The sequence below is a fragment of the Gorilla gorilla genome, chromosome 12, assembly GCF_029281585.2.
Source record: "Gorilla gorilla gorilla isolate KB3781 chromosome 12, NHGRI_mGorGor1-v2.1_pri, whole genome shotgun sequence".
NCBI classification, from domain to species: Eukaryota; Metazoa; Chordata; class Mammalia; order Primates; family Hominidae; genus Gorilla; species Gorilla gorilla.
Window position 1 is genome coordinate 53,010,403 of NC_073236.2, and position 26,636 is coordinate 53,037,038.

Genomic DNA, 26,636 nt, shown 5'->3' on the forward strand with positions numbered 1-26,636 from the left:
TCTTCCCTTAAACCACTTGAATCAACCAACCTCTCCTAGCTTCAAACTTTTCTTCTGCAGCTTCCTCATCACTTCAGCTTTCATAAAATTTAAGAGAGTTGGGACTTTGCTCTGGATTAGGCTTTTGCTTAAGGGAATTTTGTGGCTGTTCCGATTTACCCAGACCACTAAAACTCTCTCCATATCAGCAATAAGGCTATTTCGTTTTCTTATCATTCATGTGCTCACTGGATTAGTACTTTTAATTTCCTTCAAGAACTTTTTCTCTACCTTCTCAACTTGGCTAATTATTTGACACAAGAGACCTAGCTTTCAGCCTATCTCCACTTTCAACATCCCTTCCTCACTAAACTTAATCATTTCTAGCTTTTGATTTAAAGTGAGAGATGCGCAATTCTTCCTTTCCCTTGAACACTTAGAAGCCATTGTAGGGTTATTAATTGGCCTAATTTTAATATTTTTGTGGCTCAGGGCATAGGGGGGCCTAAGGAGAAGGAGACAGAGAATGGCTGGTCATGGAGCAGTCAGAACACACCCAACATTTATGGATCAAGTTCACTGTCATAGATGGGCATGGTTCATGGTGCCCTAAAACAATTAAAATAGTAACATCAAAAATAACTGATTACAGTCACCAGAACAGACACAATAATAATGAAAAAGTTTGAGGTATTGCAAGAATTATTAAAAGGTGATCCAGAGGCACAAAGTCAACACATGCTATTGAAAAACAGCATTGATAGATTTGCTCCAGGCAGGGTTGCCACAAACTTTCAATTTGCTAAAAATACAACATCCGTGCAGCACAATAAAAAAATAAAGTGCAATAAAATGAGGTATGCCTGTACTTTAAACAGTGCCTGGAACACAGCAGGTACTCATTACATACAGTTACTCTGTTAATTATGAATATATACTTTATTTATTTATTTTTTTTTATTTATTTATTTTGAGATGGAGTCTCGCTCTGTCACCCAGACTGAAGTGCAGTGGTACAGTCTCGGCTCACAGCAACCTCCATCTCCCAGTTCAAGCAATTCTCCTGCCTCAGCCTCCTGAGTAGCTGGGACCACCGGTGCCTGCCACCACGCCCGGCTAATTTTTATATTTTTAGTAGAAACAGGGTTTCACCATGTTGGCCAGGCTGGTCTCGAACTCCTGAACTCAGGTGATCTACCCATCTTGGCCTCCCAAAGTGCTGGGATTACAGGCATAAGCCACTGCACCCAGCCAGTGAATATATATTTTTAATATGTAATTACCTCCTCCCATGAATTATGAATTATGCCAAATATAAAGAAAACTACTGAAGGTAATATACTAGCTTCAAGTTTATTTAGCAAATTAGCAGATTTGCTAAATAAATCTGTCAGATTTAGCAAATTTAACTTTTGCCAAATTTGCTTCAGTCTTTTATTTCAAGCAATAAAATGTTTGTGTTGAGACCCCTTCTTCACCCCTATTCCATCCTCCATACTGCATACCCTATCTTGAAATTTGTGAGTTCTGCCTCCAGGCTTTTTTTATACTTGTGATTCTCTTATTATGTAAGTATCTATAAACAATGACATAATAATGAATAATATATGGCATGTGCTTTTATTTTTTATAAATAATGTCAGAGTGTACATGCACTTTTAAAATTTGCTTATTTCATTCAACATATTTTTGAGATTTACCTGTGTTGATGCCTGTGGATCTAGTTCATTTATTGTGTCATATTTTATTAATGTATTACAATTTTATTCATTCCCCTATTAGATATTAGTTTATAATTATTATTACAATTTTCCAATTTCTGTTGTTTGTGCTTCTGTGAACACTCTTATACATCAAAACTTCTCTGAGCAATGAATCTGGAAGTGGAAGTTCTGGGGCCAGAGCATCTTCATTTTTAATAGATATTTTTACTAGATATCCCAAATTATCTCCACTGCAGTTGTAACAATTTACATCCCCATCAACATTGCATCACAGTTATTTGGTCATATCCTCCCTCATGCTTGATGTTATTGGTCTTGTTCATTTTGCTAATTTGAATATAAAATGATATTGGTTGTTTTCATTTGCGTCTCACTGATTCAAGTAATGTTTGGCATGTTTTTATTTGGATATTGGCTTGGTCACGTACTTTGCCCATTTTTAATTCTGCTGTCTTTAACTTATTACTTTGTGAGAGTCTGATATGTTATGGATAAAGATCTTCTGTTGCTTTTATGCACTGCAAATATCTTCTACTAATTTGGGACTTGCCCTTTAACTTTGTATTGGTTTTTGCCCTGCATACTTTAAACAAATGTTCGAATGGTAACATCACACTTTTATGGCTTGTCCTTTTATATTTTGACCAAGAAATTCTGTGCCTTATCATGTCTCTGTCTTAAAAACACATTTTTTAAAAAAGTTTTGAAACTTTGCTTTTCATATTTATTCTATCTGGAGTATACATTTGTGAATGGTTTGAGATAGAGTTCAAGTTTTATGTTTTTCCCACATGGGAAGCCAGTGTCACAGCACTAATGATCGAATCCTTTACCCACGGGAGTGCCCAGCCATCTCCAACATGTTCACATCTGTATTTTCTAGGCCCCCTACTCTCTTTCATTGTTCTATTTGTGTTTAAATTACTAGAGTTTATAAATCATGATATGTGGAATAATGGGTCCCCCCCTTACCCTTCAGCAAAATTATTCAGCTATTTTTGGCCCTTTATACTTCCATATGAATTTGATAATCAGCTTGTGAGCAAAATCTGGTTGGCATTTTGAATGCACTGGATCTGTAGATTAACTGGGGAAAACTTACATCTTCCTGAAGTTGAGTCTTCATGTCCATTATAAAGTACCCCGGAGGAGAAGTTTCCATCAGAATAAATTCTGTAACATTTGTGACCGTCTTGTCTTCCAACCTGTGATGACAATAGCCACCCTACCTTACTACTCTCCAGAGAGAAATTTTTTAAGCATGGGGACGTCTCTGAAGTCTCCTGCAGCTGTCGACCCGTACATCCTTGATTCCAAATGGCAGAAAACTAATTTGCAGGTCAGACACTATTGAAATTCACCTTGATTAACCATGGCAATAAAATTGACAGTGATGCCCAAGAGGGAAGGATAAAACCCTCACCCGCTTTCCCAAATGATATTAACTTTGGGGAATAACTGAGCAGGTAATTCTCTGTGTGTGGTTTCCTCTTTCTGAGAAGAAATCACAAGAAACAGAAACAGAGTTTTCTGGCTTTGAGATCCTGAATCAAATGTGGTTGGATCCTGTGGTAACCCTAGGCCTATCAAGTGCTATATGCCTGGCTCTTTCTGTGTTGAATTTGACACAACATCTGACTCGACTGAGTACCAGAAAAAAATCAGTCATTACTTTATAAGTAACCAACACCTTGACTTGGTGCATGTATTGAGACTCTCTTGTTTTTCTTTTTGCAAGGCCTCAAGGGGAAGGTATATCAGGAATCTTTGTCCCCCGATGCCTGCATGGATACTACAGCAACACTACAACCTCACAGAAGCTGCTTAACCCATGGATCCTGAAAATCATAGGCAAGAAGCACAGGTCCTGATGAGTGGATCTTTACTACTTTTACCAGATTCCTCCCTCGCTCAGAGGGATCCTCCCACACACCCAGCAGAGACTTCTCTGCCACCATCAACCCCCCAAGTCATAGGGGGCTCAAGTTCTGCCCTGGTGAGCTGTGGCCCCCATCCTTGTGAACCCCAAAGTGTCCCCCTTGTGGAACCAAATGTATCCATCTTGAATAAATTTGCCCAAAATCCTAAAAACCAGGAAAAGGGAACCATTGAGCTTGGCAAGTACTGGGAAACATCTTTGCTTCCTGCATCTCTAGCACCAGATCACCATGAGTATGGACCACCCATTTCAGAACAGCCGCCAAATGCTGAGGTTAGAGAGGGTTACTTATGTCAGGCAGATGTTCTTTCCTTGTGAAGGAAAGCATTTTTAAGCTTCTTTGATTTTTAAAAATTTATTTTTATTTATTTATTTATATATTTTTGAGACGGAGTCTCGCTGTCACCCAGGCTGGAGTGCAGGGACTTGATCTCGGCTCACTACAATCTCTGCCTCCTGGGTTCAAGTGATTCTCCTGCCTCTGCCTGCTGGGACTACAGGCACATGCCACCACACATGGTTAATTTTTGTATTTTTAGTAGAGATGGGGTTTCACCATGTTTGGCCAGGTTGGTCTCGAACTCTTGACCTCAGGTGATTCAACCACCTCGGCCTCCCAAAGTGCTGGAATGACAGGCATGAACCACCCAGGCCCGGCCTACTTTTAATTTATTTTTTATTTTTGAGACAAGGTCTCACTCTGTCACCCAGGCTGGAGTGCAGTGGTGCAATCACGGCTCACTCTAGCGTTGACCTCCTAGGCTCAGGCGATTCTTCCACCTCAGCCTCCTGGGTAGCTGAGACTACAGGTGCACACCACCACACCTGGCAAATTTTTGTATTTATTGTAGACACGGGGTCTCCTTATGTTGCCCAGGCTGGCCTTGAGCTCCTGGGCTCAAGCAACCTGCCTGCCTCAGCCTCCCAAAATGTTGGGATTATAGGCATGAGCACCATGCCCAGCCCTTTCTTTCTTTCTTTTTTTTTTTTTGAGACAGAGTCTCGTCTGTTGCGCAGGCTGGAGTGCGGTGGTGTGATCTTGGCTCACTGCAACCTCCACCTTCCCGGGTTCAAGCAATTCTTCCACCTCAGCCTCCCCAGTAGCTGGGATTACAGGTGCCTGGCATCATGCCTGGCTAAATTTTGTATTTTTGTAGAGACAGGGTTTCACCATGTTGGCCAGTCTGGTCTTAAATAAGTTGTGCGTGTGTGTGTGTGTGTGTGTGTGTGTTTAAAACTTACAAATACACGAATATAAGTTTTGTCAGAAAAAATATAATTAATATTTCTTTGCTTTCCCAAATCTGCCATCAGTTTGTAAAAACACAGTTTGTATAAACCTAGAGATTTTTCTCTGCATTTAGACACACATTTTTCTGTGCATTTAGACATTCACACACACACACACACACACACACACACACACACGATTTTTACCTAAAAGAGTTATAATATATATATTGGTCTGCAACTAGCTTTTTTTACTTGACAATATATGTCAGAATTTGCTATATTCCAGGACATATAGATGTATTGGCTTATGTTTGACTGCCTCCTGGTATTCCTGTAGGTCAGTGAACCATAATTTAAATTCCTATTGCCCCATTGATGAAGACTGGGTTTTCCCACTTTAAAGGAAGTGCTGCATGAACACCTTCGCACCTGCCTTATTATCACAGGTATGAGGAAGTATATTTTGCTGCACACAGAGATAGACATGATACTGGTTGAGAGCTCAGGCAATCTTTGGGAAAACGTTGATAAACAGTCATTACAATGGACGGGACAGGGGAAAGAAGAGACAAAAAACAACTGTAACAAATAGAAAACAGTTACGAACATAGTAGATACTAATCCAACTATATCAATAACCACTTTCAATGTGAATGGTCTAAATATATCCAAGTAAAAGACAGAGATTGTCAGAGTAGTAAAAAAGCAAGGCCTAACCATATGCTGTCCACAAGAAACCCACCTTAAATGTAAGACTCAGATGGGTTATAAGGAATAGAGAAAGATATATCTTGTGAACACTATCAAAAGAAAGCTGGAGTAGCTAATTTCAGACAAAGCAGACTTTATAGCAAGGAAAATTATCAGGGATAAAGAAGGACATTACATAATATTAAAAGGGTCAATTCTCCAAGAAGACAAAACAATCCTTAACATGCATACATGTATTAGCAAAGCATCAAAATACCTGAGAGAAGAAATGATAGGTATGCAAGGAAAAATACACAAAGTCACTATTATAGTTGGATATTTCAATACTTCTCTCTCAATAATTGATAAATCTAGCAGGTAGAAAGTCAGTAATGATTTAATTGACCTCAACAGCACTCTCAACCAGTTTGATCTAATTAACATTTAAAGAATACTCTATCCAACAACAAAATACATATTCTTCCAAGTTCACATGGAACATTTACCAAAAGAGATTGCATTCTTTCCCATAAAACACACTTTAACAAACTGAAATGAACAGAAATCATATAAAGTATGCTGTCAGACCACAAGAATTAAACTAGAAATTAATAACAAAAAGAGAGCTGAAAAGTCTCCAAATATTTGAAGATTAAACAACATGCTTCTAAACAACACATGGGTCAAAGAAGACATCTCAAGAGATATTTTAAAATATTCTGAACTAAATGAAAATGCAACTTCTCAAAATTCATGGGATGCAGCAATGCAGTACTTCGAGGGAAACTTATAGCATTAAATACACATATTTTGAAAAGAGATCTAAAATTGACCATCTAAAATTCCACCTTAGGAAACAAGAGAAGGAAGAGCAATACAAGCCTAAAGCAAGCAGAAGAATAAAAATAATAAAAATTAGAGAAATCAATGAAACTGAAAACAGGAAACAATAGAGAAAATAAAACAAAAGCTGTTTCTTTGAAAAGATCAATAAAATTGGTAAACCTCTAGTCAATCTAACCAAGAAAAAAAGAGAGAAGGCAAAAATTACTCATATCAGAAACAAAAGAGAGATCATCACTATGGATCTCACAGACAATAAAAGGATACCGAAGGAATATTACAAATGAATGGGGCCGCTTGTGTATGGCAAGCTCGGCTATTCCTTTTCTTTCTTATCCTGAAAGAAGGCAAAGGGTCCTAACTCTCCATACTACTTTCCCTTCCTCACCACCCCACTCCCTTTCTCTGATGGAAATTGAGACATGAATCTATCAATCCCAGGAAAATCATGTAATCTCACTGGGCATTATTTTTCCCCATATTTTAGCCAAAATATGCTAAAATCTCACTACTCAAAAAAAAATGGTTAAAGAAGTTTCCCAAATTGCATAAGCTTTAGGCCCCATAGGAACTCTATCTGCTTTGTTTGCCACACTGAAATTTCTGCTAAGATCCAGGGGGAGCAGGGGCAGTCAGGGTGAATTTGAGGCATCTGTTTGGTGTGCCGGAGTTTTTCTTTTTCAATAAGGTGTTTTGTGGTAGAAGAAATAGCAATGTAATTCCTACAGTGTTAAGAGCTGAAAGACATTAACCTCCTTCAGTTAAAAGTGAGAAAACAGAAGCACAAAAGGACAAGAACAGACAATCCACACACAAAAAAGAAAATTCAAGTGATTACAGATCTACAGAAAAACCGTCAACCGCAATAAAAATCAAAGGAGATTGTAAAAATTATCCCACTTCTTGCTTCTCCCAAAATAACACTGATGCATGTACACACACACACACACACACACACACACTCCACACATACTAAGTCCTCACTTAACATCATGTATAGGTTCTTGGAAACTGTGATTCTAAGCAAAATAACATACAGCAGATCCTCAAAAAGTATTTTTTCATTCAATGTTGTTTTGTTACAATGTTGATTGAAAAACTGGTTTTATTATATGTTGTTTGGCTTAAAGTTGCAGTTTCCAAGAACCTATGGATGACAGTGAAGACTTACTATATGCGTGTGTCTGTGTGTATGTGTGTGTGTGTGTGTAATTTTTTTTTTAATTCCTGGGGCTGACCAGGGGTTAGTGAAAGAAGAACTCTGATGCAGTCAACAGTATACATCTGTCAAATCTTTAAAAGGCCAACTTGCCTTTAAGAGCCATTTCCTTCTAAAAATTCAAACCAAGAAAATAGTTCAAATGCACAAAAAGATATATAAGCCAAAATGTTTCTTTGTTTATTAGTTTAACAGCCATGTGGTTTTTATACTCCATAACATCACTGTAAAATATATAATGCACAAACTGTTAGAAATATAAACAAGAGGCCGGGCGCGGTGGCTCACGCCTGTAATCCCAGCACTTGGGTGGCCGGGGTGGGCGGATCAAGAGGTCAGGAGATGCAGACCATCCTGGCTAACACGGTGAAACCCCGTCTCTACTAAAAAATACAAAAAATTAGCCGGGCGTGGTGGTGGGCGCCAGTAACCACAGCTACTCAGGAGGCTGAGGCAGGAGAATGGCGTGAACCCGGGAGGCGGAGCTTGCAGTGAGCCGAGACCATGCCACTGCACTCCAGCCTGGGCGACAGAGCGAGACTCCGTCTCAAAATAAATAAATAAATAAATAAATAAATAAATATAAAGAAGAAATAGTAAATCCACAAACACATTTGAAAAACTTACAGCTCTTTCAGAAATTAGATCAAGTAGATAAAAATTTTAAAAAGACACAGCAGATATGGATAATACATTTTACAAAGCTTGATCTAATATAAAGAATTTTGTGCCCAATCATTTATACAAAACTGTGCCTAAACTTATTTACGAAATCAACCATCAATCAAAAACTTCAATTTCAAAAAGCGTAAATACAGCCACATTCTCAGACCACAGAGCAATAAAATTATAAACCAAGGAAGGGGGAAAAAATATATCCACTTAAAAATTTGTTATCACCTTTTAAGAACTGTTATGATAACTAAGAAACAAAAATTGAAATTATACACTATTTAGAAATTACTGTATCATAATTTTAAAAGTACACACGACCTTAATGTCTAATTAATTGTGCAAAGTATGAGTGGAATATTATGCAGATATCAGATAAGATTCATGAAGAACGTGTTATAAAAGAAATTGGCTGAAATAAAATTTTTATGGAACTTTATGATTAAAAAATTTTAAAGCAGTTTGGAGACCTGAATAGGAAATATGATGACAGTGATGGAAAAAAATTAAAAATATATAAGCATAGAATAAAAACAAAGCAAATGCAAAACAATATACCAAAATGTTAGGAGTGACTATAATTCCATATTGGCACTATAAGCCATTATTTTTGTTTTCTTCTGTTTTCTATTCTCCAAAATATTTTTAACCTAAAAAAGACAGCAAAAGTGAGGCAGAGAGGAATTTAGGGACTTGCTAAAGTCACAAATTCAATGCACGGCCCAGGCCACCCCCAGCTTCCATTGCTGTGTCTAATCAGCCCGGGACTTCAGTAAACAACAACAACAACAAAAAACGAGGATTCACATCACCAGGAGAGAAACGGGCTCGGCCTAAGGACTTGGTGGTAGCTGGCAGCAGGACACGCTTCGACTAAGGGGCTCTGGTTCCAAGCACCCCCAGAGCCAGCGCAGGAGAGGACCTTCCAGGTAAACTAAAACCAAGAACGGAATGAAATCGGTGAATAAGCCAAACGAACCTCAGAGGGACCTTGGCACCCGCACCCCCGCCCCGCACCTTAGTTCTGCGAGCCTTTCCCCGTCTCCAGCGCGGGGAAGGCTGTCAGATCCTCACGCCGACCCTTCTCTGCACCGCGACCTCAGTGTCCTGCGCGGGACATCAGAGGCCGGACGCTCCACCTGCCCCAGGGCACGCCCCGAGCCCCCAAGCCCATCTCCTTCCTGTCGGGTGCTCACCTCTTCCTCCCTGCGGGCCCAGGGCCTTCTTGAGGGGCTGCGGATGCAAATGAGCCAGCGAAGGGCCGCCCGCGGCCCCTCGGCACCTCTGCCCAGTCGTCCCGACCAGGGGACCAGCTCAGCCCCGGTCGGGGCCCCGGCACCCAGGACCGCTCAGTATCTCCATTCCAGTCCCTTCGCACTTTCTGACGGGGAAGGAGAGTTGGGAGAACGAGACTCTCAAGTCTGGGGACTTCTACCCACCATCAAAGCTTTGACATTCTGGCCATTTCTTTCTTTTTAAAAAATTATTATTATTTTTTTTATTTTGAGATGGGAGTCTCGCTCTGTCCCCCAGCCTGGAGTGCAGTGACTCGATCTCCGCTCGCTGCAACTTCCGCCTCCAGGGTTCAAACGACTCTTCTGCCTCAGCCTCCCCAGTAGCTAGGACTACAGGCTTGCGCCATCACGCCCGGCTAGTTTTTTGTTTGTTTGTTTGTTTGTTTTTTTAAAGTAGAAACAGGATTTCGCCATGTTGGCCAGGCTGGTCTCGAACTCCTGACCTCAGTTGATCCGCCCGCCTCGGCCTCCCAAAGTGTTGGAATTACAGCAGTGAGCCACCGCGCACCAAGCCCGGCCCATTCTGGCCATATCTATAGACGGATGCATTGCACAGGAGGCTCAGCACTAATCGGTAGATACTGCGAGATGCTGGGAGGTTAAGGGGCCTACCCGCAATATCTCTGGCCAATGCCTTGGGCTAGAAATGCCATAATTAGCCGCTCTTTTGATCCCTTGCAAAATGCGAATCCCGCCGCACCTCCACCCCACCCGAGTGGTAATCTCCTAGTGGTAATCTAAGTGAGCCTGTGATAAGTAGCTCCCGGTAGTGAGGATGAGAAATTGGGGAGCTGGAGCCCCAGCCAGGGACGAGGCTGTAGGGGCTAGGGCGAAGATGGAGGCTGCTGGGCCCCCAGATGGAAGACGGTAACGTGCACCCGCTTCGTTTTTGCTCGAGGTCAGTCAGGTGCAGACTGAATTCGAAGTCGCTCCCTCCTCCGCTCAACCCCGACCAGGCCAAAACTAAAGCAGCACCGCCCCCTGCTGGGCCAACAGGGCATCAGATTTTGCTGGACGCGGGTGACAGGCGAGATAGGGAGTCTCCCTGCTGCTAGTGCCTAGTTACCTGCAGTACTTACCCTCCCTGGGCCTCAGTTTTTCTTCCTCTGTAAAATAAATGCGCTGGGCCGGATCTTTTCTGAGTTCTCTTCTCCCCTACGAATTCTAGATCGCTCCTCTGTCCTCCCTGCGCCAGGGACCTTCGGGCGACCCTTCCCTGTACCCCCATCCCACCCTCTCTGGACCCCGTTTCTGCCTCATTACGGCGCGCTGAGCTCTGCCCCCCGCCCAGGCCCTGACCTCCTCAGGAGCCGCGGTTTCCTGGGGTAACAGTGGGAAACGTGTCGGCCGTCTCCGCTCAGGCGCTTGCTGTGTACAGAAAGGTGAATTCATGGGAAAGCTGGCGGAGGGATCCAGGCTCTGGTGGACGCTTTACGGCTCCACCAAGGCTGGCCCCGAGATTTGCGCACAATGAGCGGCTGAGGATGGAAGGGCTGCAAGATCCACCGCCTTACTTAGCTGGGACCCGGCCCCACCTCCTCTACAGCCGACCCTGTCTCCACCCGTGCGGTTGGTGCTAGGTTCCCAAACACACTGCTGCCGTTTCTTGTCTGACATCGCGGCCCTGCTCCTGCCTGCCTTCAGCCTGGGCTAGCCCCCCGCCCTTCCCCCAGCTCCCTGCCCCTGCGCCCACCACACTCCTCCTCCGTCTCCTTTAGGCTGATTCAGGCACACCGGCTCTCGTCGCCTTGGTGGCCCTCCCCAGCCCTCCTCCGCGCCTGCTCCGGGTGGCGCTCCGCTGGGCTCCTCGTGCGCCTGTCCGCGACCGCACCCACCTCATCCTGGCACCCCCATCGTGGCATCACGTGTTCCCTCATCTGTCCTCATGGCTGGCGTGCCCCTCTGCGGTGAGACCTGCAGAACAGGAATTGGTGCCGGGTCAGCAGCCGGCGATGAAGCCGGACGAAGCCTGCAAACCCCACCCATACGCCAGCTTCACATAGCTCCTCTCCATTGCACAGCAGCGTGGGGAAGCACCGTTCTCTACCCTCCAAGTAAGAAGCTGACTGTTGGGGCACAGGGGAGATCCTATAGCATGGCTCTGCTTCTGGGCACGCGCAGAAACATTCCCAAATGAATTTTTTTGTTGTTGTTTGTTTTGTTTTGTTTCTTGTTTGTTTTAAGAGACAGGGTCTTGTTCTATCGCCCAGGCTGGAGTGCAGTGGTGCAATCACGGCTCACTACAGCCTCGACTTCCGGGCTCAAGCGATCCCCCCACCTCAGCCTCCCAAGTAGCTTGGACCATGGACCCGCGCCAGCACGCTGGCTTTTTATTTTATTTTATTTTATTTTTTGAGAGAACCTGATTTCCTTCCAACCAATTGTGCTCTCCCAATTCCAACAACCAAATGAAGCTTCAACGCTTGTTTTTGTTCAGAGGCCTCCTGAGTCCTGTCCTACTCACAGTAAAGGCTCTGGCAAAAACAAAAACAAAAACATCATGGGGCAAAATAAACTGCATCTTAAAAAGGCTCATTTCTCTCTAGGTCTCTCCCCAATTTGTTATCTTGAAACGATTTACCCAAAATAGAAACTTTAAAAAAATAGTGGAAGATTTTCTTTTTGCACAAGATGGTTAATTCTTTTGGGTGCTGGCCTGGGATCCATGAAATAACCTACACTCCACCATAAAGCTTTTCACTCCCATGTTTTGCAAACTGACGACCTTGCTGGGGGCAAGCTCCCCGTGTGACTTTACGAGGGAATTTGAGTGGTGCAAGCCGGAGGATGGGGCCTCACTGTGTTGCCCAGGCCGGTCTCCAACTCCTGGGCTCAAGTGATGCTCCCCTCACGGCCTCCCAAAGTGCTGGAATTAGATGTGTGAGCCAACGTGCCCCGCCCAAAGGGCAGTTGACCTCAGCGTCTGAGGTGTGGAGGGAGCAGCTCGTTCCTCTTTTTCCTGCTCTACTGGGAAGGTACAAACCATACTAAGAAATCCTCTTCAGTCTGTCCCCACAAAAAGAGAAAGAGGAGTTGCTGCAGGCCAAGGACAAGGAGGAAGGGAGGAGAGAGCCCTTGACTTCTCCCACTTCTTGACTTTCCTTGCCGTGGTCTTTCCTTCCTTTCTCCAGGTCCACACCTCTCCTTCTACAGTCCTAGAAATGGGTCACCCCCTATAGGAGTCGGAGCCTTCGCCCAGCCCTCATGCTCTGAGGGTAAGTGGGTGGAAACAGACGCCTTCCCTCTCGCAATGTTTCCATCACTGCGTCCTCCACCTTGCACCACTCAGATCCCCTCGGAAAGTCACACGGGGGGCTTGCCACCAACAAGGTCGTCACTGTTTGCATAACGTGGGAGTGAAAAGCTTTATGGTCGAGTTGAGGTTATTTCATGGATCCCAGGCCAGCACTCAAAAGAATTAACCATCTTATGCAAAAAGAAAAATTTCCACTGGCTTTGCAAGGTTTCTATTTTGGGTAAACTGTTTTAAGATAACAAATTATCACATACACATTTTGTTGTGACAATTGTCACAACAAGAGAAAAAGAGAGAGAGAGAGAAAGAAAGAAAAAGAAAGAAACGAGCCTTTTTTGGATGCAGTGTATTTTTCCCCTTTATTTATTTATTTATTTATTTATTTTGCCACAGCCTTTACTGTGAGTAGGACAGGACTCAGGAGGGCTCTGAACAAAAAGAAGAGTTGAAGCTTCATTTGGTTGTTGGAATTAGGAGAGCACAATTGGTTGGAAGGAAATCAGGTTCTCTAAGCATCAACAAAATTCGTATTTTAAGTGATGTGAGTTATGGAAGGCAGAGAGTTCTTGGTATATGGAAGTTATTGAAACAGAGCAGTGGACAAACGGGCAGTCTGCAGAAGAGGAAAGCTGAATAACTAGCAAACATGGGGCCAGATGCTCGGTCTCAACCTTAATAAGAGAAGTCAGGTTTAAACAACGAGATACCATCACACCTTATCAGATTGGCAGAATTAAAAAGACTGACAAAACCAGAAATAACAAAGCTCGTGGGTAAATGAAAACTCCTCCACAGCTGGTGTGAGTGTGGACTGGATCCATGACTTTGGAGCAAAATGTATCAAAAGCTACGGGGCACATCTTTTGAATCAGTCATTTCTCACAAGGTTGCCATACTCCTCAAGTCATTCCTTTTCCAGGAAAACACCCTAGAGAAAATCTTGTACTTGGACTCTAGGGAATGTGTACAAGGATGTCCATTGTAGTTTAGCTTATAACAGCAAAACCCAGCCCAAAAGTACATCAACAAAGGAATGAATAAATGAAAGTGGCAGTTGTCATTGAACCTTTTTCCTGTTCTTGTATCACCCCAAAGTATGAAAGACTATGGACTCCTTCACTCATTAAAAAAAAAAAATTTAGGCCGGGTGTGGTGGCTCATGCCTGTAATCCCAACACTTAGGAAGGCTTAGGCAGGTGGATCACTTGAGATCAGGAGTTCGAGACCAGTGTGGCCAACATGGCTAAACTCTGTCTCTACTACAAATACAAAAATTAGCCAGGCATGGTGACACGTGCCTGTAATCCCAGCTACTCAGGAAGCTGAAGTAGGAAAATCGTTTAAGCCCAGGAGGTGGAGCTTGCAGTGAGCCAAGATCGCACCACTGCGCTCCAGCCTGGGTGACAGAGCGAGACTCTGTCTCAAAAAAAAAAAAAAAAAAAAAAAGATTTAGCAAGGAACAGTGAATGGCTCACGCCTGTAATCTCAGCACTTTGGGAGGCTGAGGCGGGAGGACTGCTTGAGGCCAGGAATTGGGGGCTCAAGAGTTGGAGGCTGCAGTGAGCTGTTATCACACCAAGGCACTCAACCTGGTTGACAGAGCTAGACTCTGTCTCTAAAAAAAAAATAATACTAATTTATTGTGGCAAAATACACATAACAATCTTACCATTTTAACATTTAAGTGTACAGTTCAGTGGTATTAAGTTCATGCACATTGTTGTGCAACCTTCACCACCATCCTTCTAACTCTTTTCATCTAGAAAAACTAAAACTCTATAACCGTTAAACATAACTCCCACTCCTCCCTCTCCCCAGCCTGTCCCAACCACCATTCTACTTTCTGTCTCTATTATTTTGACTACTTTAAATACCTCAAATACATAGAATCATACAGTATTTGGTTTTTTGTGACTGGCTTAATTCACTTAGCATAATATCCTCAAGATTCATCCATATTGTGGCATGTGTCAGAACTTCCTTTTTAAGGCTGAATAATATTCCACTCTATGTATATACCACATTTTGTTTGTTTAAATAAATTTTATTGTGTATATATAAGGTATATACAACATCATGGTATAAGACACACATATTTAGTAGAATGGATACTATAGTGAAACAAATTGACTTATGCATCATCTCAGTTACCCATTTATTTCCTCCTGTAGCAAAAGCAACTATGCTCATCTAGCAAAAATCCTGGAATAATACGCTATTATTAACTGTAGTCTTCATATTGTACTTTATTTGACTTGTTCATCCTATATGTTTGCTACTTCGTATCCTTAGGCCTACATCTGCCCATTTCCTCTCTCCTACTCCAATCTTGATAACCACTGTTTTATTCTCTATATATTTGACCTTTTTAAAAGATTCCACAGGCCAGGCATGGTAGCTCACACCTGTAATCCCAGCACTTTGGGAGGCCAAGGCAGGTGGATCATCTGAGGTCAGGAGTTTGAGACCAGCCTGGCCAACATGGCAAAACCCCATCTCTACTAAAAATACAATTAGCCAGGTGTGGTGGCAGGTGCCTGTAGTCCCAGCTACTCAGGAGGCTGAGGCAGGAGAATTACTTGAACCCAGGAGGCAGAGGTTGCGGTGAGCCAAAATTGCGCCACTGCACTCCAGCGTGGGCAACAGAGTGAGACTCTGTCTAAGAAAATAAATAAATAAAAGATTCCACATACAGGTAAGATCGTGCAATATTTTTTTTCTGTGTCTGGCTTCTTTCATTTAGCATAATGTCCTCCAGGCCCGTCTAGGTTATGGCAAATGGTATCTCCTCCTTTTTTAAGGCTGAATTCCCTTGTATATATCCGTACCACAATTTCTTAAACCATTCGTCCATTGATGGTTGTCTAGGTTGTCTCCATACCTTGGTTATTATGAATAATGCTACAATAAACACAGGAGTACAGATACCTTGGTGAGGTGGTGATTTCATTTCCTTTGGGTATGAGCCCAGAAGAGAGATGCCTGAGTCCACATTTTGTTTATCTGTTCATCCAGTAATGAACACTTGGGTTGCTACCACATTTTAGCTTCTGTGGAAAATGCTGTTATGAAATGAATGTACTTCTTTACTCACTTTTAACTTGACATCAAACATTTTTCATCACTATAAAGGACATAATTTCCAAAGTAAATGTTGATTTTTAAAAAAGAAAACCTTATTCTTTTTAATTATTTCTAATAGCACATAAATAATATATCAATTTTGTTTCAACCATCACTCATTTTTAAAAGACAAGAAAAAGTTCTTAACTTTTGGAAATTTTTCATCACTCCTTTTTCTCCTTAAATTTATGAGTTCTAGGCCAGGCGCGATGGTTCACACCTGTAATCCCAGCATTTTGGGAAGCCAAGGCAGGCAGATCACTTGAGGCCAAGAGTTCAAGACCAACCTGGCCAAAGGGGTGAAATCCCATCTCTACTAAAAATACAAAAATTAGTCGGGTGTGGTGGTGCACACCTGAGTAGCAATCCCAGCTACTCAGGTGGCTGAGACATGAGAATCACTTGAACCAAGGAGGCAGAGGTTGCAGTGAGTGGAGATTGTGCCACTGCAGTCCAGCCTGGGCGGCAGAGTGAGACTCTGTCTCAAAAAAATAAAGAGTAAAAACAAATGGACTTATGAATTCTATTCTACTTCCTCCATAAAAGTTTAATAGGTGCATATGCTTAAGGACCTTATATTGATCAATATTTCATACTTCTCTGCCAAAAAAGCATATGAGATGAATTTTTAATTTTCTGCAACCGTAAGTTTCTAAATATTAAATGTCTTAGATTATGTCATCATTGCGACTATTAATAGTGCACAATTGTCCTTTATAGCATAAATAAACTGCAAGTCTTCAAAATTAATGAACATTAAAAGTAACCTTTGGCCGGGCATGGTGGCTCACACCTGTAATCCCAGCACTTTTGGAGGCCGAGGCAGGCAGATCACTAGAGTTCAGGAGTTTGAGACCAGCCTGGCTAACATGGTGAAATCCTGTCTCTACTAAAAATACAAAAATTAGCCGGACATGATGGCGGGTGCCTGTAATCCCAGCTACTAGGGAGGCTGAAGCAAGAGACTCACTTGAATCCAGGAGGTGGAGGTTGCAGTGGGCCCAGATCACACTACTGCACTCCAGCCTGGGCAACAGAAGAATACTCTGTCTCTAAAAATAAATAAATAAATATAAAAGTAACCTTTGTTAGGGGAAACTGGGTGAAGGGTATGGAATTCTCTATACCCTTTCTTGTATGTGCATGTCAATCTACAATTATCTCAAAAAAAGCTTTTTAAAACATATTTTTGGGGGAAAATTCAGCTCTTAATGAAATGGACCCCCCACAAATGAATTTTGTGGTCCAATTAATTAATGAACCCATAAAATAACAGGATTTATTTTATTTATTGATTGCTAGAATGAGACAGAGTTCAGTATTAATTTTGTTTTGTTTTTGTTTGTCATACAATGTAAGTACTGAGAAATTTTGTCTCCATAAATAAATAGTTGGCTTTGTTACAGCAGAATCACTAAATCTTTTAACTTTTTCCTTTTTTTTTTCAAAAAGACAAAAGCATGAACCAGGTGCAGTGGCTCATGTCTGTAATCCCAGCATTTTGGAGGCCAAGGTGGATGGATGGATTCCTTGAGTCCAGGAGTTCAAGACCAGCCTGGGCAACATGGTGAACCCCCATCTCTAAAAAAATTTAGCCAGGTGTGATGGTGTGCACCCATAGTCCCAGCTACTTGGGAGGCTGAGGTGGGAGGACTGTTTGAGCCCAGGAGGTTGAGGCTGCAGTGACTCCACTGCACTCCAGCCTGGGCGAAAGTGCAAGACCCTTTCTCCAAGGAAGAAAGAGAGAAAGAGAGAGAGAGAGAAAGGGAGAAAGGGAAAAAGAGAGAGAGAAAGAGGGCGGGAAGGAGGGAGGGAAGGAAGGAAGGAAGGGAGGCAGGGAGGGAGGGAGACAATGTTTTATCTATCATCAAAAATTAATTTTAATGATCTATTAGTTGCTGTATTAGTTTGCCAGGGCTGTTTTAACAAAGTACCACAAACTAGGTGGCTTCAACAAAAGAAATTTATTGCCTCACAGTTCTAGAAGCTAGAAGTTCAGGATCAAGGTGTCAGCTGGGTGTGTTCCTTCTGAGGGCTAGAGAAGGAATTTGTTCCATGCTTCTCACCTAGCTTCTAGTCAGTTGCTGGCAATCTTTGGCATTCCTTGACTTGTAGAAACATCACCCCATCTCTGCCTTGTTTTCAGATGATGTTCTCCATGTGTGTGTCCTGATTGCCCCTTCCCGTAAGGACACCAGTTATATTGCATTAGGACCCATCCTATTGGCCTCATTTGAACTTGATTGCCTCTGTAAGGACCTTGTCTCCAAATAAGGTCACATTCTGAGATGCTAGAGTATAAGACTTCAACAAATATACTTGGGGGGACACAATTCAACCCGTGATAGTTGCCAAATCTAGAAGGCCTTCTTCCAATTTTGTTGAAAGCAAACACTTGGGAACCACTGACCTGCACATGGGTTTGTTACCATTTTTAGATTTATTCACTTTCTCGGGTTTTGGAAGCCCTAAACTAGATTTTACCGAAGCCTACCAAGTAGCCATCAATGACACCATTCTTCTTTCACTTAAAAACGATTGCTGAAATTGATTAACTTGGAAAGTGTTGGGGTATTAGAAATATTTTTAATTTAATTTCAAGACAAATTCCAATACAAACAATATTGTCATATAATGCTTTTATCTTTTTTTTTCTTTCTTTCTTTTTTTTTTCTGTCGCCCAGGCTGGAGTGCAGTGGTGTGATCTCGGCTCACTGCAACCTCCACCTCCTTGGTTCAAGCAATTCTCCTGCCTCAGCCTCCTGAGTAGCTGGGATTACAGACGCTTGCCACCATGCCCGGCTAAATTTTCTTTGTATTTTTAGTAGAGACGGGGTTTCACCATGTTGGCCAGGCTAGTCTCAAACTCCTGACCTTGTGATCCGCCCACTGCAGCCTCCCAGAGTGCTGGGATTACAGGCATGAGCCACCGCACCTGGCCAAAATGCTTTTATCTTATCATAGATTTTAAACTTGTTAAAAGTGTCTTCTTTTTTTTCTTTTTCTAAGCTGTTTCTTTAGCACTAAACTTGATTCTCATCAAAACCTTGGAGCTAAAGATTTAGCTCACTAGATTCAAGGAAAATTGAAATACTGCCATTAACCTCATTGGCAAAGCTGGTCTTCAATGTCAAACCAATTAACAACTCAGACTTAATTTCTGTTTAAAAAAAAAAAAGAATTCTGATTCCTTTTGTAATCATAATGAACATGTTAATATGCATCCTCATAATGACTGTCTCACCTCTGAATTCTAGCTCGATGATAGAGAGCTGAGTAGAGGGATGAGGCCCCAAAGTCTGCTGTGAGGCACTCTGCCTCCTGCATCCCTCCCAGATGACTCTTTTCTTTTTTTTTTGAGACAGAGTCTCGCTCTGTCGCCCAGGCTGGAGTGCAGTGGCGCGATCTCCGCTCACTGGAAGCTCAACCTCCCAGGTTCAAGCCATTCTCCTGCCGCAGCCTCCCGAGTCGCTGGGACTACAGGCGCCCGCCACCGTGCCCGGCTAATTTTTTGTATTTTTGGTAGAGATGGGGTTTCACCGTGTTAGCCAGGATGGTCTCGATCTCCTGACTTCGTGATCCGCCCACCTCGGCCTTCCAAAGTGCTGGGATTACAAGCGTGAGCCACCATGCCTGGCCCCCAGATGACTCTACCTGGGGACTCTGCTCAGGAGAAACGCATTCTTTGGCAATTTCTAACGGATGGAAATTACATGAAAAATGTTTGGATTTGTCTTTTTATTGGTGGCCCAGAGGATTACGTGCCCACCTCTGGAACAGGAGGGCGGGAAGTTTGCCTTTCAGTTTTAAAGTGGGAAATAAAATAATCATGAAAGAATAGGCCAGAAAGGAGAATGAGCACAAAGCCTAAACACAGGGACTTGTTCTTGGGCAGGTCCATTTTATGAAAAGAGAACCAATGGGAGTTGAGAATCTGGAAAACAATTTCCTTAAAATTATGTGTATCCCCAAGGACAGCCTCCATATACTTCCAGAGAGATGAACACTCTGGTTCAAGAACCACTGAACATGAAACTGTGGCACATTCACAGGATAATACACCACACGGCATTTAAAATAAATCTGTATGTATCAACATAGCTCAAAGACACACAATATGATGACATTTCTGTATTTTGAAACTCTCAGAAAATAAAATTATATAGCATTTATAGATATATATACACATATACATGTATACATATCTAGTAAACATTTCAAAACAGAGAAGGGGAAGTTGAAAGTAAATGGATAGAAAAAGATACATTATGCAGGCTGGGCGCAGTGGTTCATGCCTGTAATCCCAGCACTTTGGAAGGCCAGGTGGGCAGATTGCCTGAGGTCAGGAGTTCAAAACCAGCCTGGCCAACATAGTGAAACCCCATCTCTACTAAAAATATAAAAATTAGCTGGGCATGGTGCCGTGCACCTGTAGTCCTAGCTACTCAGGAGGCTGAGGCAGGAGAATTGCTTGAACCCTGGAGGCAAAGGTTGCAGTGAGATGAGATCGCACCACTGCACTGCAGCCTGGGCAACAGAGCTAGACTCTGTCTCAAAAAAAAAAAAAGAAAAAGGAAAAGATACATTATGCAAACAGCAAGCATAAGAAAGTTGTGTTTCTGGCCGGGCACAGTGGCTCATGCCTGTAATCCCAGCACTTTGGGAGGCTGAGGCAGGTGGATCACCTGAGGTTGGGAGTTCAAGACCAGCCTGACCAACATGGAGAAACCCTGTCTCTACTAAAAATACAAAATTAGCCGGACGTGGTGGTGTATGCCTGTAATCCCAGCTACTCGGGAGGCTGAGGCAGGAGAATAGCTTGAACCTGGGAGGTGGAGGTTGCGGTGAGCCAACATCGTGTCATTGCACTCCAACCTGAGCAACAAGAGGGAAACTCCATCTCAAAAAGAAAAAAAAAAAGAAAGCTGTGTTCCTTATGAATAAAAGGTAGACTTCAAAACAAAGTATTACCAGAGGCAGAGGTAAAGACGAACATTTCATAATGAAAAAGAGTGAATTCATCCAGAAGACACAATTCTAAATGTGTATGTACCTAATAACAAAGCTTCAAAATATAGGAGACAAAATATGAACTGAATTAAAAGGAGAAATAGACAAATCCACACTCATTGGACATTCGGCATCCTTCTCGCTCAGCTCCATAGGAAAGGTTAATAAATTAAAAATTAAAAAACTTACCATCTTTCTGTCATAATTAATGAACAAAACTTCAAATTTAGCTTTTCGTGAGAAGGCGGGTGGGGTGGTACTTGGGAGGGTACAATTTTATCTGTAATGTTCATGTGAAGGAAATGTGACAAAATGCTAACACTTATAAAGAGTGGGCATTTTATATTATTTGACATATTGTTCTATGTTAAAATGTTTTCAAAACTTTCTTTTTTAAAAGTGAATAGCAGAAATATTTAAATGAGTGAATAATGAATGAAGTTCGGAAGTCAACATCACTTCATCTGACATTGCCCTCCACAAGTCCCCATGCTGCCCCTACCCTCCCTTGTTGGCCTTTCTCCTATGAGTCCTCCTCATCTTATCATCCACCAATGGCAAACATGTGGGACATCCTCATGTGGGTTAGGGGCAGACATGAGCTTACAATCTCTACCTGCCACAGGCTTTGATGTCCTCTCTGTGCTTCTCTTATAGCCCAAACCTCCCCTGTGAAGTTCTTCCACCTTCTCAAGCCCCATTCTGAATTTCCTGCACTACCTGGATTCCTTGCCAATGTTTTATTTCCTGCTCTTCAATACGAGCCTTCCCTGAAGGTTCCATATACTCTTCTGTATGTTCTTTCCACACCACCTTCCTTTGCAATGACACCCACTCTCACAACTTATCACCTCCTTCCCAAGGCTACATCCCCAGCCCTGGCCCCTCTTCTGAACTCAAATCCTGGCTCTCCAGTTGCATTCAGAACGCTTCTGTTTCAGTGTTACTGAGATTAAAGATCCAAAACAATTCTGTTACCGAAACACCGGGGGATCCATCTAGGTCCTTCTGCTCACCTCACAGAAAGCCAATCACTGAGACAACAAGTATTGCCAAGGAAGAAGAATTTAGTCAGGTGCTGCAGCCAAGGAGATAGGAGATCAGTCTCAAATCCATCCCTCTGACCTGACTAAAATTAAGGGGTTTATATAGCAGGGAAGACATGTAATCATGTGTGGGAAAACAGGAAGTTGGGAGGAGTAAGGAAAAGGAGTTGGACAACAGGAAACAGGAGGTTAGTTAGGCCATCATACCAGGTGAAGAGTCTGACATCTTATTGTTCATAATAAGTGATCTGGTGAGTTTCAGCTCGTTGCTACCATCTGGGAGGCCTGATAGTTGGTTTCCCTAGAAAGGAACTCAGATAAGACAAATGTAACTTTCTCAGGTTTTAAGACTGCAAGGATCAATTTATATGTTTATTCAAAGAAACCACAAACATCAACTCTATGGGATCATTGGATCGGTTTTACAGTAAGCATGTGTCAGCACCAAGGGAGGGGATGACACAGAGTCAATGCAAGGTGTAACCAAAATGTGTATATTTTTCCCCATTACAGTTCAGCTTCTTACCCTCTCTGCCCAATCCAAACTGCAACAAGGATTCTCCCAATTATATTTCAAACATCCTAGCTTCCTGGGATGCCCTCTTCTCTTTACTCTTGATGTTTATAATTCACCTTGATATGTGCAAAGATGTATATGTTTTTATACTTGGCACTAAGAGTATTTTTGATCTGAGAATGTTTGTCTTTAATTGTGAAAAATTTTCAGCCATGCTTTCTTCCCATATTTCTTCTCCACATTCCCTTTGTTCTCCCCTTTCTGAAATCCTATTAAACACTTCACCATGCTAATATACATCTCAACAGCTTTTTCAAACTGCTTCTGTCTTCATCTCCCTGTGTTGCATTCTCTATGAATTTCTCAATGCAGCTTCCAATTCATTAATTATCCCTTCAACTATGTCCAACCTAGAGTATATCGTTGTTTAATATGTAGAGTGTTCATTTCCAGTATGCTCAGTATTTATCATCTTCAACTGTTCTTCTTTAATTTCTGCATTTTCTACATTTGTTGTTCTCTTTGTTTTAAACATTTTTCAAATTGTTCAATAATTTGCATCTTTTTGGAAGTGAATTCACATTCCACTTGTTGAGTCTTTTTTATGTATACTTTGAATTTCGAGTGTGTGTGCAGGGTTATCTTGAATAGAAATTTTTGAAAATCTCTTCCTCTCTTTACTCTCTCTTTTCCTGAGTTTTTTAAAGTAGCCTCTGACTTTCCAGGGCCCACAGTCAGAACTAGGCCTTACATGGGTGGCTGTGGGCTCTTTCAATCAAGAGAAAATCAGATCCAAATCCCTGTTTCAAGCAGAGAGCCTGGCTCCAGCCTTCCTCTATAGGCAAAGCACTGTGAAACTCTGTTAGCTGAAGGAGTCAAACTCTTGGTGCCTCTACACTAAGAACACACCCTCAAGACCCAGGCCCAAGAATGGTTTGCTAAGAACAGATCCCAGCAAGCCAGCCCCTGATTCCAGCCATTTTCCTGCAACTATATCCTTGAAGATGTTTATCTTGCTTTTGAGTACATCTGCCTTCTCCCCTTCCTCCTCTTCCTTTGTTTTTAACTATACCATTGCTATGTGTTAAAGCATGGTATCAGCTGATCTTGATCAGACATATCAAATGCCTCATTCTAAACAACCTCTCTCCTAATTCTTCCTTTATCTTCAAACCCAACTATATGTGAAGCCTTTCCTGACCACTCTTACTTGGAATGAACTATCTAAGCCTCCTCTGGTCTGCTGTACCCTACTTCTACCTTCCTTTAGCTTTTACTGAGCAAGAATTTCTTGAGTGTGTGCCACTCAAGTGTGTGCCAAGCCCTCTGTTTGGCACCCTGGTGTAAACATGAGAGGGACAAGGCTCCTTCCTCAAGGGACCAAGGGTTTGGTTGTCAAGCTGGACAGGCAAACAAACCATTGTGCTCCAGTCTGCAGATACCCAAGGTCCGGGTGACACAGAGAAGAGAAGGATGTGGTCTGTACTGTCTGGGAGTGGGAGGGGGAAGGAGCTGAACCCCACAGGAAGGAGATGCTTGAGCTGGGTCTTAAGGGAGAGGAGTTTGGTAAGCAGAGAGCAGAGGTGAGAACATTCTTGGCTGAGGGAATAGCATGTTTAATGGCTCTGAAGTGGAAAGGACTAGGGTCCCCTTGAGAAATGAGAGATTTCAGAACCTAGGAGGAGTGAAGAAGGTGACGGACAAGAGGACAGAGACTATGAAACCAAGTGTGCAGGGCCTCACAGGCAACATTAGGGATCCCCGACATTCTACTAGGGACACCAGGAAGTCCTTTCAGGTTGAAGCAGGGGGTTGGCATGATGAGATTTTCGCTAGAAGGGACCAGAGCAGAAATGGGATGGCCAGTTAAGAGGCCATTGCAGAAGTCCAGGAAAGCAGGACAGCAGCTAGATGAACTTGGGGAACTCAGGGTGGAGGAAAAGAAAGGTGACAGAAGTGAGGCCAAATTGATTGGTATTTCTAATTAAGATAAAACAAAGCCCTGATAACTCTACAGTTTCCAGCCCTGGACAAGCTAACTGCTTCCAAGAACAGTAACATCTCCATAGACCTGAATTGGTGATGGGGACACAGCAGGCAATTTCCCAGCCATGATTCCAAGTTGTCCCTGCAGTTCATGTCTTAGGAGCAGTGGCACAGAACCCTGATGGATTTCCTACCACTGCTCTGCCCGGTTTTTGCATTTTGAATATGTCTTTAATCTACATTAAAGTTTTCCATTTCCGTGGACCAGTTTAAATCAGCATAGAAACTGGTTACTATCTTACTCTATCTACTTCTGGATTTTTTTTTTTAATAAGGGGCTTGCTTAAAGGAGTGCAGTCATTCACATTTCTTCATGCCATCCCAAGTGAGTGCTACAGTGTGGGGTTTGGGAACTTACCTGGCAGTGATGGACAGGCCCAACCCAGCCCTCTGCACACCTGGTCTACAGAAAGTTTCTCCAGAACTTGTGCAATTGCATCTGTTCTGCCACTGCAAGGCGGATGTCATTGTGGTTACATCGAAAATCCACCACGTTCTGCAAAAAATATCACTGGGGTCACAAAGCCTCCTTGATGGGTTTGACATGTTGCCTTGTCCTCCCCACCCCAACCCCCATGGTGCTCTGTACAAAGGGGCTGCCACCCCACTGGCTGACACTTTTCTGAGCTGCAGGGCTAGAAGGCCCCCAAGCTGATTTCCGTGAGACTAAGATGGAACTAGTCTATTTTAAAGCAGTACACCCCCAAATCTGGCCATCATCACACTCAGGGGCCTGATTCCCAAGATCCAAATAGGTGGAGGTTGACTCTGGCCCCCTCAATGCTTCCACCACTGGGCAAGTGCAGTTTCGTGTCTAGCCATCTTCCTTACCACCCTGTTGATTGTAGCCTTTGGCCAGCAGGGCCATTTGACACTCCTGATACAGTGCTGGTGGTGCTGAGCAAAATGGCAAACTACCATCTACAGCAAGAATTGATGTGTTGGTGGCCTGTCTGGACTTGATTGCTTCCTTGTCTCCCTCATTCATGTGAGTTGAGGGACAGCACTGTGTCTACACAGCGAGGGACCCTCATACCATGCACACACACACACATGCATACATCGATAGGCCAGTTATAACCATCATTGTAAAGGTGTTTTCTTCCCCAACTCCCTCATCTCCCATTTGAAAAAGCTGCAGGTACTGGTGCAAGCCCTCAGTGATACAGATACATTATATCTACCACAGCCTTGCTAGTGTTGCAATAATGAGAAATTGCCTAAATGTCCACTAACAGCAGAATTAAATTATGGAACACCCATATATAATGCACCCATTTATAAGAATGGGGTGGATCTTCATCTGCTGAACGCTCTCCTTCTACTGTGAAACAAGATAGGTTGCAAAAAAATATTTATCTCATACAATCCCATGTGTCTAAGATGATGTATAAACATCTGTTTATGTACAGATAATATCTGAGGGACACATTCAACTGTAACAGTGGTTTTCTGTGGGGAGCAGGTGACAGTGAGGAGAGTTGAGACAGGGAACTTTGTGTTTGTTTTTGTACAAGAATATATTGCACTGTTGTCACTTAAAAGACATTTTTAAAACTTTCTGAATATAAAATGTTACATGTTCCATGCTAGAATAAGCATCTTGGATGCTTTGAGGGAGCTGGAAGGAGGTACTGAAATCAAAATAATTAAAAAAAAAAAAAAAGCCCATCCAGGCCCTGATATGGTGGCTCACACCTGTAATCTCAGCACTTTGGAGGCCAAGGCGGGGCAGAGCGCCTGATCTCGGGCATTGGAGACCAGCCTGGCCAACATGGTGAAACCCCATCTCTACCAAAAATACAAAAAATTAGCCGGGCATGGTGGTGTACTCCTGTGGTCCCAGCTACTTGGGAGGCTGAGGTGGAAGGATCACTTGAGCCTGGGAGGTAGAGGCTGCAGTGAGCCGAGATGGTGCCACTGCACTCCAGCCTGGGCAACACAGCCAGACCCCATCTCAAAAAAAAATAGCAATAACGACAAAGAACCCATCCAACACTTAAGTTTGTACTTCACAAGGACAAGGAGAATGCAGTTCAACAAG

At 42.7% G+C, this 26,636-nt stretch overlaps 1 protein-coding gene and 1 long non-coding RNA gene across 3 annotated transcripts in view; both read left to right on the forward strand.

The window, feature by feature from the left end:
* Nucleotides 1–3,732, forward strand: part of CD8B (CD8 subunit beta) — a 45,578-nt gene extending 41,846 nt beyond the window's left edge. For both annotated transcript variants that reach the window (XM_019020823.4, XM_031007790.3), the window contains one exon: nt 3,442–3,732. In XM_019020823.4, the coding sequence (XP_018876368.2) occupies nt 3,442–3,574 (133 nt within the window). In that variant the 3' untranslated portion in view covers nt 3,575–3,732. The remainder of the gene's footprint in view (nt 1–3,441) is intronic.
* A 7,292-nt stretch (nt 3,733–11,024) lies between these two features.
* LOC129531660 (uncharacterized) lies at nt 11,025–11,748 on the forward strand. Its single transcript, XR_008676969.1, has 2 exons — nt 11,025–11,163; nt 11,313–11,748. It is a non-coding gene; the product is annotated as an uncharacterized lncRNA (long non-coding RNA).
* The last annotated feature ends 14,888 nt before the right edge of the window (nt 11,749–26,636 follow it).